The following is a 17,269-nucleotide window of genomic DNA, read 5'->3' as shown; positions in this document are numbered from 1 at the left end:
GTTATTTCCATGGTTTTTCTGGACTTCACCACATACAAACTTCACAATGGTGTTCCTAAAGGAACTTACACAAAACAAATCAGCAGTGCAAACACAAGTTGGCAGTCGCAGTCAAAACAAGGCTGGTTTTGATTTGACTATCAATATTTTGATCCTGGTGTTGTCAGTTTGAGTTCAAAAATCCACACGTCTTTACGAATTTAATTCAGTACTCTTAGAAGAGTAATTACATGACACCAATGTTATCATAAATCCCAGAAATATCTTTGTAATTCTGAAATAAACAGTATTTATACTGTCCCTTGTATTATATTAAACTGTCACAGTCATTCATTTTGTAATGTATAACACCAACCAACATCAATAGCAAGACATTCAGAAGACAATGCTACAGCAGGATTGACATATCGATAGTCAAAAAGAAACTAACCTTGTTTTGACCGCCAAATTGTGTTTCTGTGCTATTGATTTGTTTTGTATATTGAACTTAAAAAACACCGTACTAAAGTTTGTGTGTGGTGAAGAAGTCCAAAAGAACCGTGGAAATAATGATGCCTCAACACATCATAAGAAAACTGCCATTCCACAAGAACAAAGTGAGTGACCATTTTATAAAGTTTTCATGTCTACATCTAATCTACATAGATACTCTGCAAATCACATTTAAGTGCCTGGCAGAGGGTTCATCGAACCACTTCCCAATTTGCTATCATTCCAATCATGTATAGCATGTGGAACGAACAAACACCTATATCTTTCTGTACGAACTCTGATTTCTCTTATTTTATCATTTCTCCCTATGTAGGTCGGTGTCAACAAAATATTTTCACATTCAGAGGAGATAGTTGGTGATTGGAATTTTGTGAGAAGATTCCGCCGCAACAAAAACGCCTTTCTTTTAGTTCACCTGTGTCATTTCAGTGGCACTCTCTCCCATATTTCGCGATAAAACAAAACGTGCTGCCCTTCTTTGAACAGACGACCAATACTACAACTCTTACTTGGCTATCCTTCTCTCTCTCTGTCCTTAAAGGACGATCACAGCAGTTATTTAAAGAAGCTTTAGTATTTGTACAAGCATGTGTTACATGTTTTTGTAATGCTAATAATAGGTTGATGATGAGGTATAATCTTCGAAACATGTCACTACGTAAATAATTTAGTTGTCAACAAAAATTTTGTGACTGGTTAGATATATCTGAAAACTTTTTCATATTTTTGAAACATTCACAGTTGATTAATAGTCAATGGGGTGTAGTTTGCCACCAACACTTTTCAACGTCTATGCTAAGACGTAGGAAAAACTGCATTAGCATAAGGAAGATGTATGAATGATGCTTGTCATCTCGGTTCCAAGAACACACTCAGTTTCTTTAGATGCTTGAATGGATCAGTGAAGTAAACTGGCATCACATGCAGGGTGCAAACTCAATTTGCAGCATGATACCAAGTCCTCTGGCTTGGTGCCAAGTCACACTACAGACTCAGACAATTCTGCAATGATATAAGATCCAAATTTCTCAACAACCACTACCTGTTGGAGAACTGTGGTTCAGATGTTCACTACACAAAGGGAGTGGCTAATCAAGTAGTTGCATATATGAGATGTCCACCTGAGGGTTTTAAGGTTAGGGGAGCCTCTCCTTACAGTTAATAATGAATTGCCTACTGAAACCAAAGACATATCAGTAACATTGCTTTCAGAGCAGCATCCTTGCTGATTGGAAAAATAAAATATTAATGTAGTGAAAGAAAATACTATGGCTTATTAATGATGATAATGGCCACGTAGTACTAAAAAGGAAGTTAGTGCAAACTGGAAGTGAATAGCTGTGAAATCCTAAATTCAGTTTGTAAAATATTTTGCAAGGATAGGCCGTAAGTGATTAAAACATGGTAATGGATGCTCTCATAGACCACCTGAGTATGGAGCTGTACTGCCAGAGCACTTTGGGGAAAACTTGGAGACTGCGATTGCGTTTCCTGATCATGCTACTGTAGTAGGGATTGACTTCAATTTGCCAGCAATAGAATAAGAGAGTCATCCAATAACAACTGGCATCAGAAACAAGGGTTAATTTGCTCTGAAAGCCTTTTCTGAAAATTACCTTGAGCAGGCAGGGAGAACTAATGTGGAGTGCAACACCTTAGACCTCCTAGTAACTAACGGGCTCAAACTTTCATAATCGGCTAATGTAGAGGAGGTCATCAACGATCATAAGGCTCCAATAGCATTGATCAACTATGGGTGTTACAAAGGATATTAAGAAAAACAGGAAAATATATTTGCTTAGTAAGAGTGACAGGATACAAATTGCGACACATCTGAGTAGCCACCATCAGCTCTGAGGACAAAGATGTAGAGCACAAATGGATAAAAGTCAAAAACATTGCACAATATGCCTGAGACCAATATTTATGGTTCAAGGATGTGAGGGATGAGAAAGACCCCCACATGGTTCAATAGTCATTATCAGAAAGTTGCTACCAAAGCAAGAAAGTTCATCTCCAATCAAGCAACGTTACAATCTAGCTTGGATATAAGCTAAAAGACACGAAAATGAGAAGAGTAAGGAGAGCAATATGAGAAGCTTTCAATGAACTTGAAAGCAAAATTTTGTCAAATGATCTCACTAAAAACCCTACAAAGTTTTGGTATCAGGTAAAGTCGTTAAGTGGATTGAAACCAACTATTCCACTGTTCAGTGACAATATTGACAAGTTCAATGATCATAATGGCAACAAAATGGGAGGATGACAGGGAGAAGGTTGAAATACTGATTCAGTCTTTCCAAATTACTTCATGGCAGAAGACTGTAATACAGATCCTTATTTCAACCGTCCTAAGAAAGCCAAAATGGCAGATATTGAGGTAAGTGACAGCAGAATAGGAAATCAACTAAAATTGCTCAAAAGTGTGAAAGCATCTGCACCACACAAAATACCTGTGAGGGTCTACAGAGGTTATGTGTAAGAACTTAATTCCCTTTTAGCAGTAGTTTATCGCAGGTTGCATGAGCAATGACAGATGCCTAGTGACTAGAAAAAGTGCAGAACATACGTATTTTCAAGAAAGGTTTTTGGACAGATGCACTTAATTACAGGCATATAATGCTGATGTCAATTTTTTTGTCAAGTTATATCTCTTCTCTAAAAATCAACATGGATTCCAAAAACAGAGATCTTGCAAAAAATCAGCTTGCTCTGCTCATTCTTGAACTCCAGAATGACACAGACAAATATGCCCAAGTTGATGACATGGTCCTTGACTCCTGGAAGGCATTGTACTTTAGTGATGAAAATATGAGGTTACAGGGTACCAGAGTAGATTTGCGGCTAGCTTCAGAACTTCTTTGCAGATAGAACTCAACAGTCATTCTTAATGGAAGAAAATCATCAAGGTAGAGGTGATTTCAGGAGTTCCCAAAGGAAGTGTGATAGGACTGTTTCCACCTACAATTTATATTAATGATCAACTGGTAAATGTTAAAGGCAATGTGAGACTACTCATGGATTATGTTAATTGTCTGTGGGAAGGTTGTAATGTCAGAAGACTTTGGTGAAATGCAGGAAGACTTGCAAAAAGGAACGACGATTCACACAGGGACTGGTAGCTGATCCTAAGTACAAACACATGTAACATATTGGGTGTAAACAAATGAGGAGATCCACTATTGTTAAACTACTGATAAACTCCAGGAAGCAACATGATACTTCCTTTGTCAGAAAAAATCCAGAACTGGTTTTTTAAAAAAAATAAAAAAAATAGAAAATATCATTTACAAAGTAATGATCCTAGCTCCATTGAAGTAGTCCCCTTGGCTATCTATGTACAGTTGCCAACATTTCTAAACGTGTTCGAAACAAGCAGAGAAATTTTCAACTGCAATGCTTGTAAGCTCATTTGTCACAGCTCATTGACACCTTTCAGGTGCTTTTTCACTCACGAAAACATGAAAAAATCGCAAGGTGAGAGGTCTGGCGAATATGGTGGATGTGTGATGGCAATAACAGAACTTTTAGCCAGATACTTGGTAACAGATAAAGCAGTATGGGGCCTTGCACTGTCATACAGTAAGAACCACTCCTGAGTAAGCCACAATTCAGGACGGAAACACTGATTTGCCCGATGCAAACATTTCCAGACTTTGATGTAAACAGTTTGGTTTGCTGTTTGACATGGAAGAAATACTCATGGTGAACTAATCCTTTACTAATCAAAGAATGCAATCGACATTGTCTTCGTTCTTGAAGGTTGTCGTTTGACTTTTTTCAAGGCTGGAGATCCAAGACTTTGCCATTCAGTACTCTGATGGTTCATGTAATGATCACACTGGTAGCACAGCTTTCATCACCAACAATAATATTTGACAGAAATGTGGCATCACATCTGACTCTATCCGGTAGTTCAGCATAAATTCTTCATCCTTCCTCTTTCTCTTTGTCTGTTAGTGTGAGAGGGACAAGTGCTGCATTTTTTTACTTGAATATTAAAGAACGCAAGTCCCTGTCATGGAGTGTTAGGTTAAATTCAAATGAAAGTTCGTCTGGTACTTTGAGTCCCAAACAAGAAAGACACATAATGATTAAGTGGTCAAAGGGCAAAGTGACTAACAGAAAGGTTAAAGTCCAGGAGCACTTAGAATGTTAAGAAGTTAGTGAACGACACAATCAGTCAGAGTCTTGGCAAAGGAAGAGTAGATGCACTTGATTGGCATAAGGCCATAGCCTGAAGGGAGAAAAGCCACTGAACTAACCATAGTACAGATTAGAAGATAAACACGGCATGGCGACTGTCCAGCGACGATTCCTTTGTGAGACTGACGGACTGCAGATGCAGCCAGCACCTGGTCCAGAGAGTTAGAATGAGCAGCTAGATCGACAGCTGAGACGAAACTCTGATCCGAGGTTGAACGCCTGCCTAGATACTGTCATGGCACACAGATTCAGAGTTAGCTGCTGGCAGGTGTGTGACGTGTTGTAGGAAAATATTCCCCATGATCACAGCGCTGTGGTCACGGAAGTGTGCTCTACTGGCAGCAGCAGACTTCACGCCTCTCGTGGTGGCTAGAAGAGACTCCATGGACAACAAATCGGCATGCGGCTGTTGTTGTACAGTAGATTTACGAACATGCAGGACAAGCACAGATCAGTGTTCAGCATTCAGGCACTTGTGCCTGTTATGGCAAACAATGCCTGAGCCACCTGCAAGATGCAATTGTGTTGAAGGTTTACAGGTTGCTGTCTTGTATCGAAGGGAGAGAAAAAATTCCTTATCGCCAACTGATAAGGACGAAACTTGGAAAGGTGGGACTGGAGTAGGTGAAAATGTTTACTCATACTCAAATGATTGTGCAAAACAGAGAAGCTGTCGCCAATGGTGAGACGAAACTTGTAAAGGCAGCACTGAAGCCAGTAAAAACATTTACTTGTCACCAAATGGTGGGATAAGAACTGAGAGAGGTTGGGGAATGGGCAGATGATGGTGTTGCTGGGGCTGAAAAATTCCTCATTACCAATTTGATATGGGGAAAAAACTGGGGAGGGGGAGGGGGCTAGATGCACTTGGTTGGTTTAAGGGTTTAGTGGCCAATGTTACAAGTGAGGCATTGTATATCATGAAGAGGTTTATTGTTGATATTCTGTGAGTGTGTGTTCGAAGAAGAGCTGGACAACACATTCCTTTACCTCACATTTGATTTGTTATACAACCATGATCAGAAAATGAGAAAAAATTAGGGCATGTAGGGACCAGAAGATACCTCTGCCACACACCATAAGGTGGCTTGTGGAATACAGAAGTAGATGTAGAACCTGCATCGATTTGAAACTGTTAACTGAAGTCAAGTCTTAATCGCCACCAGTTTTATTCCCACACTAACTAGTTAACATTATCTTGCAGGCTTAGGATATATCTAACCAATTTACTCCTTCTTTTAGTCAAGCTGTGCCATAAATTTTTTTCATTAGATATCTGATCTACTTATCTGATCTATAGCATTCTTTTGTAACAACACATTTCTAAAGCTTGTATTCCCTTCTTGGCTACTCTCCAGAGAAAATACCTTCAGAAAATACTGCCTATCACTTGAATTTATATTTTATGTTAACAAATTCTTCTATTTCATGAAACTTTTTTTGCCGTTGCCAGCCTGCATTTTACATCTGGCACAGCTAGGTATGTTACTTTGCACCACCAAGAGCAGATCTTCTCCACTACTTTCAGCATCTCAATTCCAAATTTCATTTCCTCAGCATGCTTGATTTAGGGGAACTACACTCAAATAATTTTATTTTACTTTTATTTACATTCACCTTATACACACTTCCCCCCCCCCCCCCCCCCCAAGGCACTATCCACAACTCTGCTCTTGGAAGTCTTTTGTTATCTCTACCATAATGACAACGTCATGGACAAACCTTAAAAGTTTTTGTGTCTTGTCCCGAACTTTCATTCCTTTTCCACACTTACCTTTGGTTTCTTTTATTGGCTGTCCAATGAACACACTAAATAACATGGAGGATAGGCTATAAGCTAGTCTCACTACCTTCCCCATTACTGCCCTCCCTGCACACAACTTGGCTGTTAGAGCTGTATCATATATAGTTTTTCTTTCTGGGACAAGTGCTGAGTGCGTCTCTGCCAGCAGTATCTTTGCAGCATAATACAGTAGCATGTAATAACATGCAATAACAAATGAGAATATTCAGTAGAGTGTTCTGTTGAGCAGCTGAAAACAGAGAAAACTGAAGAATTAAGCTCACCACTACGAACAAAAGGAGAAAAAATTCCTTCCCATTTAGAATGGAAATCGTGTGAGAGGCAAAATTTTAATCGGTAATTAGAAAACCAAATAAATAACAATAACTCTGCTACATATAATTTTAATTTCAACAGGCATCATAGCACGTTACGTACGTCATGATAACATTTTTTAGCCACCTTCATTACCTGGCAAACATTTATAGAGATAATTTTATATTTTCTGCATAAAAACTGCAAAGAGAAGGCAGAGATATTGGGGATGACAGAAATCAAAAGGGAGGCAGAAAATCTGAGCTTGACGACTGATTGACAGATGAAGCACTAGGTCAGTTTGTGCTGACCCCAAATACAGGGTGTGACCAATAAGTAATAGGACTGATTACATATATATAGATGGTTATAATAGAGGGAAACATCCCACGTAGGAAAAATATATCTAAAAACAAAGATGATGTGACTTACCAAATGAAAGTGCTGGCAGGTCGACAGGCACACAAACAAACACAAACAAACACAAACATACACACAAAATTCTAGCTTTCGCAACCAACGGTTGCTTCGTCAGGAAAGAGGGAAGGAGAGGGAAAACCCACATCTTTCATCTTTCCCTCTCCTTCCCTCTTTCCTGACGAAGCAACCGTTGGTTGCGAAAGCAGAATTTCTTGAGGTCCTCCTTGAGCTGGGGAAAAGAGGAAGAAGTCCGCTGGTGACAGATCTGGACTGTAGGGAGAGTGATCCTTCAATCCTTGAAGCTGATGGGTGACCAGCGCACTGGTTGTCTTCGACGAGCTCCTGCCCCTCCTGGAACAGCTTGGGCCACTCGAACACTGTTGAGCGGCTCAGAGCATCATCTCTGTAGGCGTCCTTAATCATTCCAATGATCTCTGTCATGGTTTTCCCTAATTTAATGCAGAATTTGATGGCACAGCGCTGCTCGAGGTTTTCCTCCATCTTGAAACGCGACCGCTCTGCTAAACAGAGGACCACAAAAATCGACGTGCTCACCCTCTGGTTCCCTGCACGCAACTGGAAAAAATATCGGTCTCTCCGGAAGGCTCCCCACTATCATGCCCAGGCAGTCCAATCCCCCTCCACCGCTCCATTCGCGCTACAGAAATTCAATCCTACTACTTATTGATCACACCCTGTATATCTGTCTCATTACTCATTATCTAATAGCCATTTGTTTAGTCAAACTTTTGATACACGGAATTTCTATACACATTATTAAAATACAAGCTCTTTGTAAATTTTAATTGACATCTCAAAGAACAGAAATGTTTTACTGAGCAAAGTGGAGACTGTTTATGTGTTTATTTATTGACCAACTTTCATTGTCCAGTATGGAAAGGCAGGCCGGGCGAGTTTAACATCCTGTAAGCTTTTCTGGAGCACCCATTGTGGACAAATTTCAGCTGGAAAGAAAGATGTTGCACAGTCTCTCTGCTATGATAGGCCCTGGAAAAGACGAGGCCACTCTGTGCCAACAAATAATGCTACCTATTTCTTTTTACTGCTCACCAATGGTCTTAGAAAATTAATTACTGATTGTGATGTAAAATACTGCCTATACTACAAGAAAATTCTGGTCATATTCAGCATAAGAATATACAGAGTAGAAACGAATGTAAACACAGCAAAGATCCAAAGAAGCAACATAAGTACTCACCCACAGATCACGAGGCATTGTTTAGTAAACACGAGAAAGTTACGGTGATGCTCAACATGTCAGTGCCAGTTGCTACAAGACAGAGGTGTTGTGTATAATGGGGGAATGTTGCTGCTGAAATTCTAAGAGTCTACGTTTGGAGAAGAGTTGGGCGACATATAACTTCCTCCCATACGTGTCTTGCAAAATGAAGAAGAAAAGAATAAGAGAAATTAGAGCCCACATGGAAGTTTATTGACGTTCATTCTTCCCATGCATCATTCGTGAACGTAACAGGTAAGAGGAAAAAAGGGGCAAAAAGATGAACACAGATGGAGCCTGTCACAATTGCTGACTTTACTGTTAATCAGTGGGCTACTGCCTTTTATCTTTTATTTCATACAGATCCCGTAGTTGCTCGACAGCAAAGAAGCTAGAACAAAGTTACGTGTAAATGGTACATTCAGGCCAAACCTAACATTTGTAACAGTTTCTTGATGAAATTTTTGTTTGAATCTGTGTGACAGCAAACAAATAGAATATACTGAAGAAGATGTAAGTACTTCCTCCTTTAGAACCAAAGCCGCATGAGAACTCATAAACAATCTCGTAACTGATAGCCCATAGTGCACTGTGATTGTCTCTAAGTGTGTACTATACTAAAAAAGCCATAATGGAGAGTATAATACATTTAAGGAAACATTAGTCATGCCAAGAAAAGAAGTGTTTACACAAAATATCGACCTCATAGGTATCTGTCCTATTTGCACTATCTACTTTGCCTAAATTACATGCTAGAACACCATTAAAATCTTTTGCTAGTGCTTGGTAACTCGAGAACAGTAAGCCGAGAGCAATGTTGACATGCCAAGGGGTGTTATATAGTATCCATTCCCACCTCGTAGTGACACAGCACCAGTCTAAGTAGTCCTGAGGCTTGTCAGAAATCAGTAAGTGGATGAGTAAGTTGCAAATTATTAAGCACAGTGGACTGTATTGGAAAGTACCTTATCTCTGAAATCATCATTGTGTTTGCTCGAAGTGATTTGAAGGACCTTAAATCAAGATGACTAAATGAGAATATAAATCTTGCTCCTATCGAATAACATCACACCATTCTCAGTCTTAAGTTTTCTTTAAAAAGGCAAGAGTGAAAATTTTTGAACTCTTCAACAAGAACCACATTATGTTATTGTTTTTACTTCTGCTAATGTTCTTAACATACTTTTATGAATAAATCATTTGTGCACCTACCTCTGAATGTGCTATATTTATAGCAGTAAGTGAATTTAAATTTCGGAGTGCCATGAGGGACTCATCTGTGATGTGGGTGCAACCCCCTACATCCAGTTCGCTTAACAATGGGCAATATCGGCTGACAGAAATAATTACTTCATCAGTTACTGCAAAAATTCTTCTCATGGACAGTTTTGACAGGTAAGGAAGACTCTGAAATAACTGGGACAGAGCTGCAAAAAACAAAGAGTAACAATGTTATCCTAATGTAAATTCCAGCACAGAAGCAAGAAAAGGAGTTGACAACCACTCATCTACATATGAAATGCAGGTAATGCACAGGTGGGGGAAAAAAAAAACTAGTTTCCTAAATCCATTATTGAGAAGCAGAGTATGAGAGTGACAAGAATGGGGAGTCTGCTGTCTACATGACCACATTGGAGGAACAAAGTGAAAGAGGGAAGAATAAAGAACGTGAAGCTGAGAGAGTGGGTAGAGGATGGCCAGAGAGAAAACTAGTTAAGTGGCTAGACCACAATAGGATTTTGAGGAAGAGTGTACAGAACAGATCTTGCATCTGGGTCGTGGACTGCGAGAGGGGTATAAGTGGTATATGGATGGACTAAGATATTACAGAGGCTGGAATGAAGGTTAGAGTTGAGTATTTCCATGTTTGTTGATTTCTTACGATGGACAGGATGTGTGACTACTGTGTACAGATGCAGGAGGAGCTGGCCACTGTTCGCGAACAGCTGAACGTGATGATGACCGCAGTCAGCCATCTTCAGGCTGCTGCCTCAGAGTGTAGCGGCAGTGGGGAGTCTGGTGCATCCCATGGTACACCCCAGGTGTTACATGCTTCACCCACGGTCCCTGCTGTCGAGACATCTTCGCGCGATGGAGCCACCCTCTCCCCAAGGGGTGTGGCAGGTTCAACGCTGTTCGCATCGCACGAGGCGGAGGGTCAATGTGGATGCTGGCCGTGTGGCGTCGCTCGCTCTGCCTGTGAGTGGACATGTGGCCACTCCTTCAGCAAGGTCTGAGCAGGCACACAGGGGAAGGGGTTTATTAGTGATTGGGAGCTCCAATGTTAGGCAGGTGATGGAGCCCCTTAGGGAAATAGCAGAAAGGTCGGGGAAGAAGGCCAGTGTTCACTCTGTCTGCTTGCCAGGGGGTCTCATCTGAGATGTGGAGGACGCCCTGGCGGCGGCGATAGAGAGCGCTGGGTGCACCCGACTGCAAATTGTTCCTCATGTCGGCACCAATGACTCCTGCTGTCTGGGTTCAGAGGTCATCCTCAGTTCATACATGCATTTGGCGGATTTGGTGAAGGCGGAAAGTCTCGCTCGCAGGGTGGAATCTGAGCTAACTATTTGTAGTATCGTTCTCAGAACAGACTGCGGTCCCCTGGTTTGGAGCCTAGTGGAAGGCTTAAACCAGAGGCTCAGACTATTCTGCGGAGATGTGGGGTGCAAATTTCTCAACCTCCGCTATCAGGTGGAGAAATGTAGGGTCCCCCTGAATAGGTCAGGCGTGCACTACAAGCAGGAAGCAGCTACGAGGGCAGCAGCGTACGTGTGGAGTGCACATGTGGGTCTTTTAGGTTAGAGAATTCCCTCCCTAGACCCGACAAGATGCCTCCTCAGATGCGACAAGGTAGCAGCAGGCAAAACGCAACAGGGAATGACAATATTAATGTGGTAATAGTAAATTGCAGGAGTGTCTATAGAAAGGTCTCAGAACTGCTCTCAATAATAAACGGTCACAATGCCCACATAGCACTAGGGATGGAAAGTTAGCTAAAACCAGATGTAAACAGTAATGAAATTCTAAACTCAGATTGGAATGTATACTGCACAGACAGGCTGGACAGTGAAGGTGGAGGCGTGTTTATAGTGATAAAAAGTGCACTAGTATTGAAGGAAATTGAAGGAGATCCAAAATGTGAAATAATTTGGGTGAAGGTCACGGTTAAAGCAGGCTCAAACACGGTAATTGGATGTCTCTATAGGCCCCTGGCTCAGCAGCTGTTGTGGCAGGACATCTGAAGGAAAATTTGGAAAATGTTTCGAGTAGACCATGTAATGGTTTTGGGTGGAGATTTTAATTTACCAGATATAGACTGGGAGACTCAAATGTTTATAATTGGTGGCAGGGACAAATAATCCAGTGAAATTTTTTAAAGTGCATTATCTGAAAACTACCTTGAGCAGTTAAACAGAGGACCGACTCATGGCGATAATATATTAGACCTTCTGGTGACAAACAGACCCAAACTATTTGAAACAGTTAAAGCAGAACAGGGAATCAGCGATCATAAAGCGGTTACAGCATTAGTGATTTCAGCCGTAAATGGAAATATTAAAAAAGGTAGGAAGATTTTTCTGTTTAGCAAAAGTGACAAAAATCAGATTTCAGATTACTTGACGGCTCAACACAAAAGTTTTATCTCAAGTACAGATAGTGTTGATGATCAGTGGACAAAGTTCAAAACCATCGTACAATATGCATTAGATGATTAAGTGCCAAGCAAGATCGTAAGAGATGGAAGAGAGCCACCGTGGTACAACAACCGAGTTAGAAAACTGCTACGGAAGCAAAGGGAGGGAACATCACGGCAAACATAAACATAGCCAAAGCCTTGCAGACAAACAAAAATTACACTAAGCGAAATGTAGTGTGGGGAGGGCTATGCGACAGGCGTTCAACGAATTCGAAAGTAAAGTTCTATGTACTGACTTGGCAGAAAATCTTAAGAAATTTTGGTCTTATGTCAAAGCGGTATGTGGATCAAAACAAAATATCCAGACACTCTGTGACCAAAATGGTACTGAAACAGAGGATGACAGACTAAAGGCCGAAATACGAAATGTCTTTTTCCAAAGCTGTTTCACAGAAGAAGAATGCACTGTAGTTCCTTCTCTAGTTTGTCGCACAGATGACAAAATGGTAGATATCGAAATAGATGACAGAGGGATAGAAAAACAATTAAAATAGCTCAAAAAAGTTGTCAAATTTTGGAACACGTATTATGTTCGAGTATAATGACTTTTCTGGAGACTAGAAATCTACTCTGGAGGTATCAGCATGGGTTTCGGAAAAGATGACTGTGTGAAAACCAGCTCGCGCTATTCGTCCATGAGACTCAGAGGGCCATAGACACGGGTTCCCAGGTAGATGCCTTGTTTCTTGACTTCCGCAAGGCGTTTGATACAGTTCCCCACAGTCATTTAATGAACAAAGTAAGAACATATGGACTATCAGACCAATTGTGTGATTGAATTGAAGAGTTCCTAGATAACAGAACGCAGAATGTCATTCTCAACAGAGAGGAGTCTTCCGAAGTAAGAGTGATTTCAGGTGTGCTGCACCGGAGTGTTGTAGGACTGTTGCTATTCACGATATATATAAATGGCCTTGTGGATAACATCGGAAGTTCACTGAGGCTTTTTGCGGATGATGCTGTAGTATATCAAGACGTTGTAACAATGGAAAATTGTACTGAAATGCAGGAGGATCTGCAACAAATTGATGCATGGTGCAGGGAATGGCAATTGAATTTCAATGTAGACAAGTGTAATGTGCTGTGAATACACAGAAAGGAAGATCCTTTACCATTTAACTACAATACAGCAGGTCAGCAACTGGAAGCAGTTAATTCCACAAATTATCTGGGGTTATGCATTAGGAGTGATCTAAAATGGAATGACCATATAAAATTAATTGTCGGTAAAGCAGATGCCAGACTGAGATTCATTGGAAGAATCCTAAGGAAATGCAGTCCGAAAACAAAGGAAGTAGGTTACAGTACACTTGTTCGCCCACTGCTTGAATACTGCTCACCGGTGTGGGATCTGTACCAGATAGGGTTGATAGAAGAGAGAGAGAAGATCCAACGGAGAGCAGCACACTTCGTTACAGGATCATTTAGTAATCATGAAAGCGTTATGGAGATGATAGATAAACTCCCGTGGAAGACTTTGCAAGAGAGATGCTCAGTAGCTCGGTACGAGCTTTTGTCAAAGTTTCGAGAACATACCTTCACCGAGGAGTCAAGCAATATCTTGCTCCCTCCTACATATATGTCGCGAAGAGACCATGAGGATAAAATCAGAGAGATTAGAGCCCACGCAGAGGCATACCAACAATCTTTCTTTCCACGAACAATACGAGACTGGAATAGAAGGGGCAACGGATAGAGGTACTCAAGGTACACTCTGCCACACACCGTCAGGTGGCTTGTGCAGTATGGATGTAGATATAGATGCAGACATTTCTCAATGCAGGAAGTTCTGCAAATGCAGCAGTAAATAGTCAATTGTTCTCCAATTATGCAAAACATCTGGCCATCTTCTCAACCACCTGTTAAAGACTTTAAAGCCCTCTCACCTGTCTTATAAATCCACAGACTGTGCCAGTACGTATGCAACCACTGGCAATAGCGGCTGGCAAAATGCCACTCGGGCAGTAGAGGTATGAGCAGCCTGCAAGCACTCTATAATGACAATTTGTGATGATGAAAGAAAACATTTCATTCACTATGGAGACAGAAGAGGCTTGATAAATCCCTTTGTTGGATGCTGTAGTTCATTACCTGGACGTGCTACCTACAACCATGGATTTCTGTCTGGAAGTGGCCACTTGTAAGCAGCAGGGTGGTGTCGTCTGAACACTTGTGCATGGCACACACACAAATTATTGGTGAGAGGACTAATTGCTTGAGAAACTTACAAACCTGGAGATAACTTTATACTTTCTGGACAAGAATGTCAAAGAGAAAGCAGAGATATTAGCAATGACAGAAATCACTAGGGAGGCTTAAAATCTGAACTTAATGGCTGATTGACAGATGAAGCACTAGGTCAGTTTGTGTTGACCCTGCATATATCTGTTTCATTACTCTCTTTTCTAATGGCCATTTGTTTAAGTCAATTTTTTGATACATGGAATTTTTATATAAAGTATTAAAATACAAGCCCAGTTGTAAATTTTAATTGATATCTCCATGAACAGAACCGTTTTACTGAGCAAAGTGTTTGAAGATAATGCCTACCCAATATATAAAATCCATACAGCATTATAATGCAGACCAAAGGTGAATGTCCAAATATTAAGAGGCTCATTAATAAAGGTTTCAATATGTTACCTTCCTGCATTATGTTGGGGATCTGTCTTCAATAATGGTCAGATCCTCAGCAAATGTAAAGTGAAAGTAATCTACGCATACCACTCAAGATGGGTTGCTCTGCTCAGTTCTCTGAAGGTTATCTGGTGCTTCATAAGGCAGGCATGTGTAACATCTTGTATGGGGATGGATTTTCAGAAAAAACAGTATGAATTGTTCACGAATGATCCATGGAATATTAATCCTGCACCCACCACTGATGCTACAGCCTGACATATCAGTAGCAGCTGAACACTGCATCAAGAAAGGCCACTCTATGGAGAACGAGGATGTCCAGATCACTGCATTCACATTATTGTTCTGGGAATCGAATATTGACAACACTACTGAAAACTGCCTGGCAAAGGACAACTCATTCAGGAGGGCGGCTTCAACTCATAGTGTATTGAATCGGTCACTTTCAGTAGTCACCTCTCACGGATAATGATATACAGTGCCCCATAAAAACAGAAAAATATATTGCTCAACTTTCTGGACTGCAAGTTTTTGCCTAAGGGAGAAAAGAGGGATAGACTGGGGAAGGCTGGAAATGAGAGGTAGGTCACGCAGATCCCTTATTGAGGGGGACCCTTCTGTTGTGAGGACAAGAGGAGACAAATATGAGGGGACGGGTATCAGAGAGACTAGGTGGTCAAAGATAGTACATGAAGATTGGATAAGAAATGAAAGGGAGAGCGGTACCAAAGGAAAATGGGGAGGGGGATCAAGAAAAGAGAGAGAGAGGAAATTTTGTGATTAAAAAAATTATACTGTAAATTATGGAATAGATAACAAACTTAAGCCAAAGAGTAAAATAGTTTATCATCCATATACATTTTTATACAATTAATCTACCACAATTGCATCAAAAACAATGAAATAGTGTGCACTGTTAAGTACAATTTACAGAGATGTGATAAAATGGAAGCCACTACCACCAACAAGACTGCAGAAGATAAACTGTGTTAACTTACCAGCCATTCTGCTCAATACTGACAGCAGCATGAACAACCAAATGTGTTATCAATATAATAGAGGGAAACATTCCATGTGGGAAAAATATATCTAAAAACAAAGATGATGTGACTTACCAAACGAAGCGCTGGCAGGTCGATAGACACACAACTAACACAAACAAACACACAAAATACAAGCTTTCGCAACAAACTGTTGCCTCATCAGGAAAGAGGGGAAGGAGAGGGAAAGACGAAAGGATGTGGGTTTTAAGGGAGAGGGTAAGGAGCCATTCCAATCCCGAGAGCGGAAAGACTTACCTTAGGGGGAAAAAAGGACGGGTATACACTCGCGCACACACACACACATATCCATCCACACATATACAGACACAAGCAGACATATTTAAAGACAAGTTTAAAGACATACACTCCTGGAAATTGAAATAAGAACACCGTGAATTCATTGTCCCAGGAAGGGGAAACTTTATTGACACATTCCTGGGGTCAGATACATCACATGATCACACTGACAGAACCACAGGCACATAGACACAGGCAACAGAGCATGCACAATGTCGGCACTAGTACAGTGTATATCCACCTTTTGCAGCAATGCAGGCTGCTATTCTCCCATGGAGACGATCGTAGAGATGCTGGATGTAGTCCTGTGGAACGGCTTGCCATGCCATTTCCACCTGGCGCCTCAGTTGGACCAGCGTTCATGCTGGACGTGCAGACCGCGTGAAACGACACTTCATCCAGTCCCAAACATGCTCAATGGGGGACAGATCCGGAGATCTTGCTGGCCAGGGTAGGTGACTTACACCTTCTAGAGCACGTTGGGTGGCACGGGATACATGCGGACGTGCATTGTCCTGTTGGAACAGCAAGTTCCCTTGCCGGTCTAGGAATGGTAGAACGATGGGTTCGATGACAGTTTGGATGTACCGTGCACTATTCAGTGTCCCCTCGACGATCACCAGTGGTGTACGGCCAGTGTAGGAGATCGCTCCCCACACCATATTGCCAGGTGTTGGCCCTGTGTGCCTCGGTCGTATGCAGTCCTGATTGTGGCGCTCACCTGCACGGTGCCAAACACGCATACGACCATCATTGGCACCAAGGCAGAAGCGACTCTCATCGCTGAAGACGACACGTCTCCATTTGTCCCTCCATTCACGCCTGTCGCGACACCACTGGAGGCGGGCTGCACGATGTTGGGGCGTGAGCGGAAGACGGCCTAACGGTGTGCGGGACCGTAGCCCAGCTTCATGGAGACGGTTGCGAATGGTCCTCGCCGATACCCCAGGAGCAACAGTGTCCCTAATTTGCTGGGAAGTGGCGGTGCGGTCCCCTACGGCACTGCGTAGGATCCTACGGTCTTGGCGTGCATCTGTGCGTCGCTACGGTCCGGTCCCAGGTCGACAGGCACGTGCACCTTCCGCCGACCACTGGCGACAACATCGATGTACTGTGGAGACCTCACGCCCCACGTGTTG

General features: G+C 41.7%; 1 protein-coding gene across 2 annotated transcripts in view; it reads right to left on the bottom strand.

Annotated features, from left to right (window-relative positions):
- LOC126198741 (protein AMN1 homolog) overlaps positions 1–17,269 on the bottom strand; it is an 80,983-nt gene that overhangs the window by 30,581 nt on the left and 33,133 nt on the right. For both annotated transcript variants that reach the window (XM_049935291.1, XM_049935290.1), the window contains exon 3: positions 9,669–9,883. In XM_049935291.1, coding sequence (XP_049791248.1) covers positions 9,669–9,883 — 215 coding nt within the window. The remainder of the gene's footprint in view (positions 1–9,668; positions 9,884–17,269) is intronic.

Source organism: Schistocerca nitens, chromosome 8 (genome assembly GCF_023898315.1).
Source record: "Schistocerca nitens isolate TAMUIC-IGC-003100 chromosome 8, iqSchNite1.1, whole genome shotgun sequence".
In the NCBI taxonomy this organism is placed as follows: Eukaryota; Metazoa; Arthropoda; class Insecta; order Orthoptera; family Acrididae; genus Schistocerca; species Schistocerca nitens.
The sequence above is the reverse complement of the archived record's forward strand: the minus strand, read 5'-3'. Positions and strand labels throughout refer to the sequence as shown.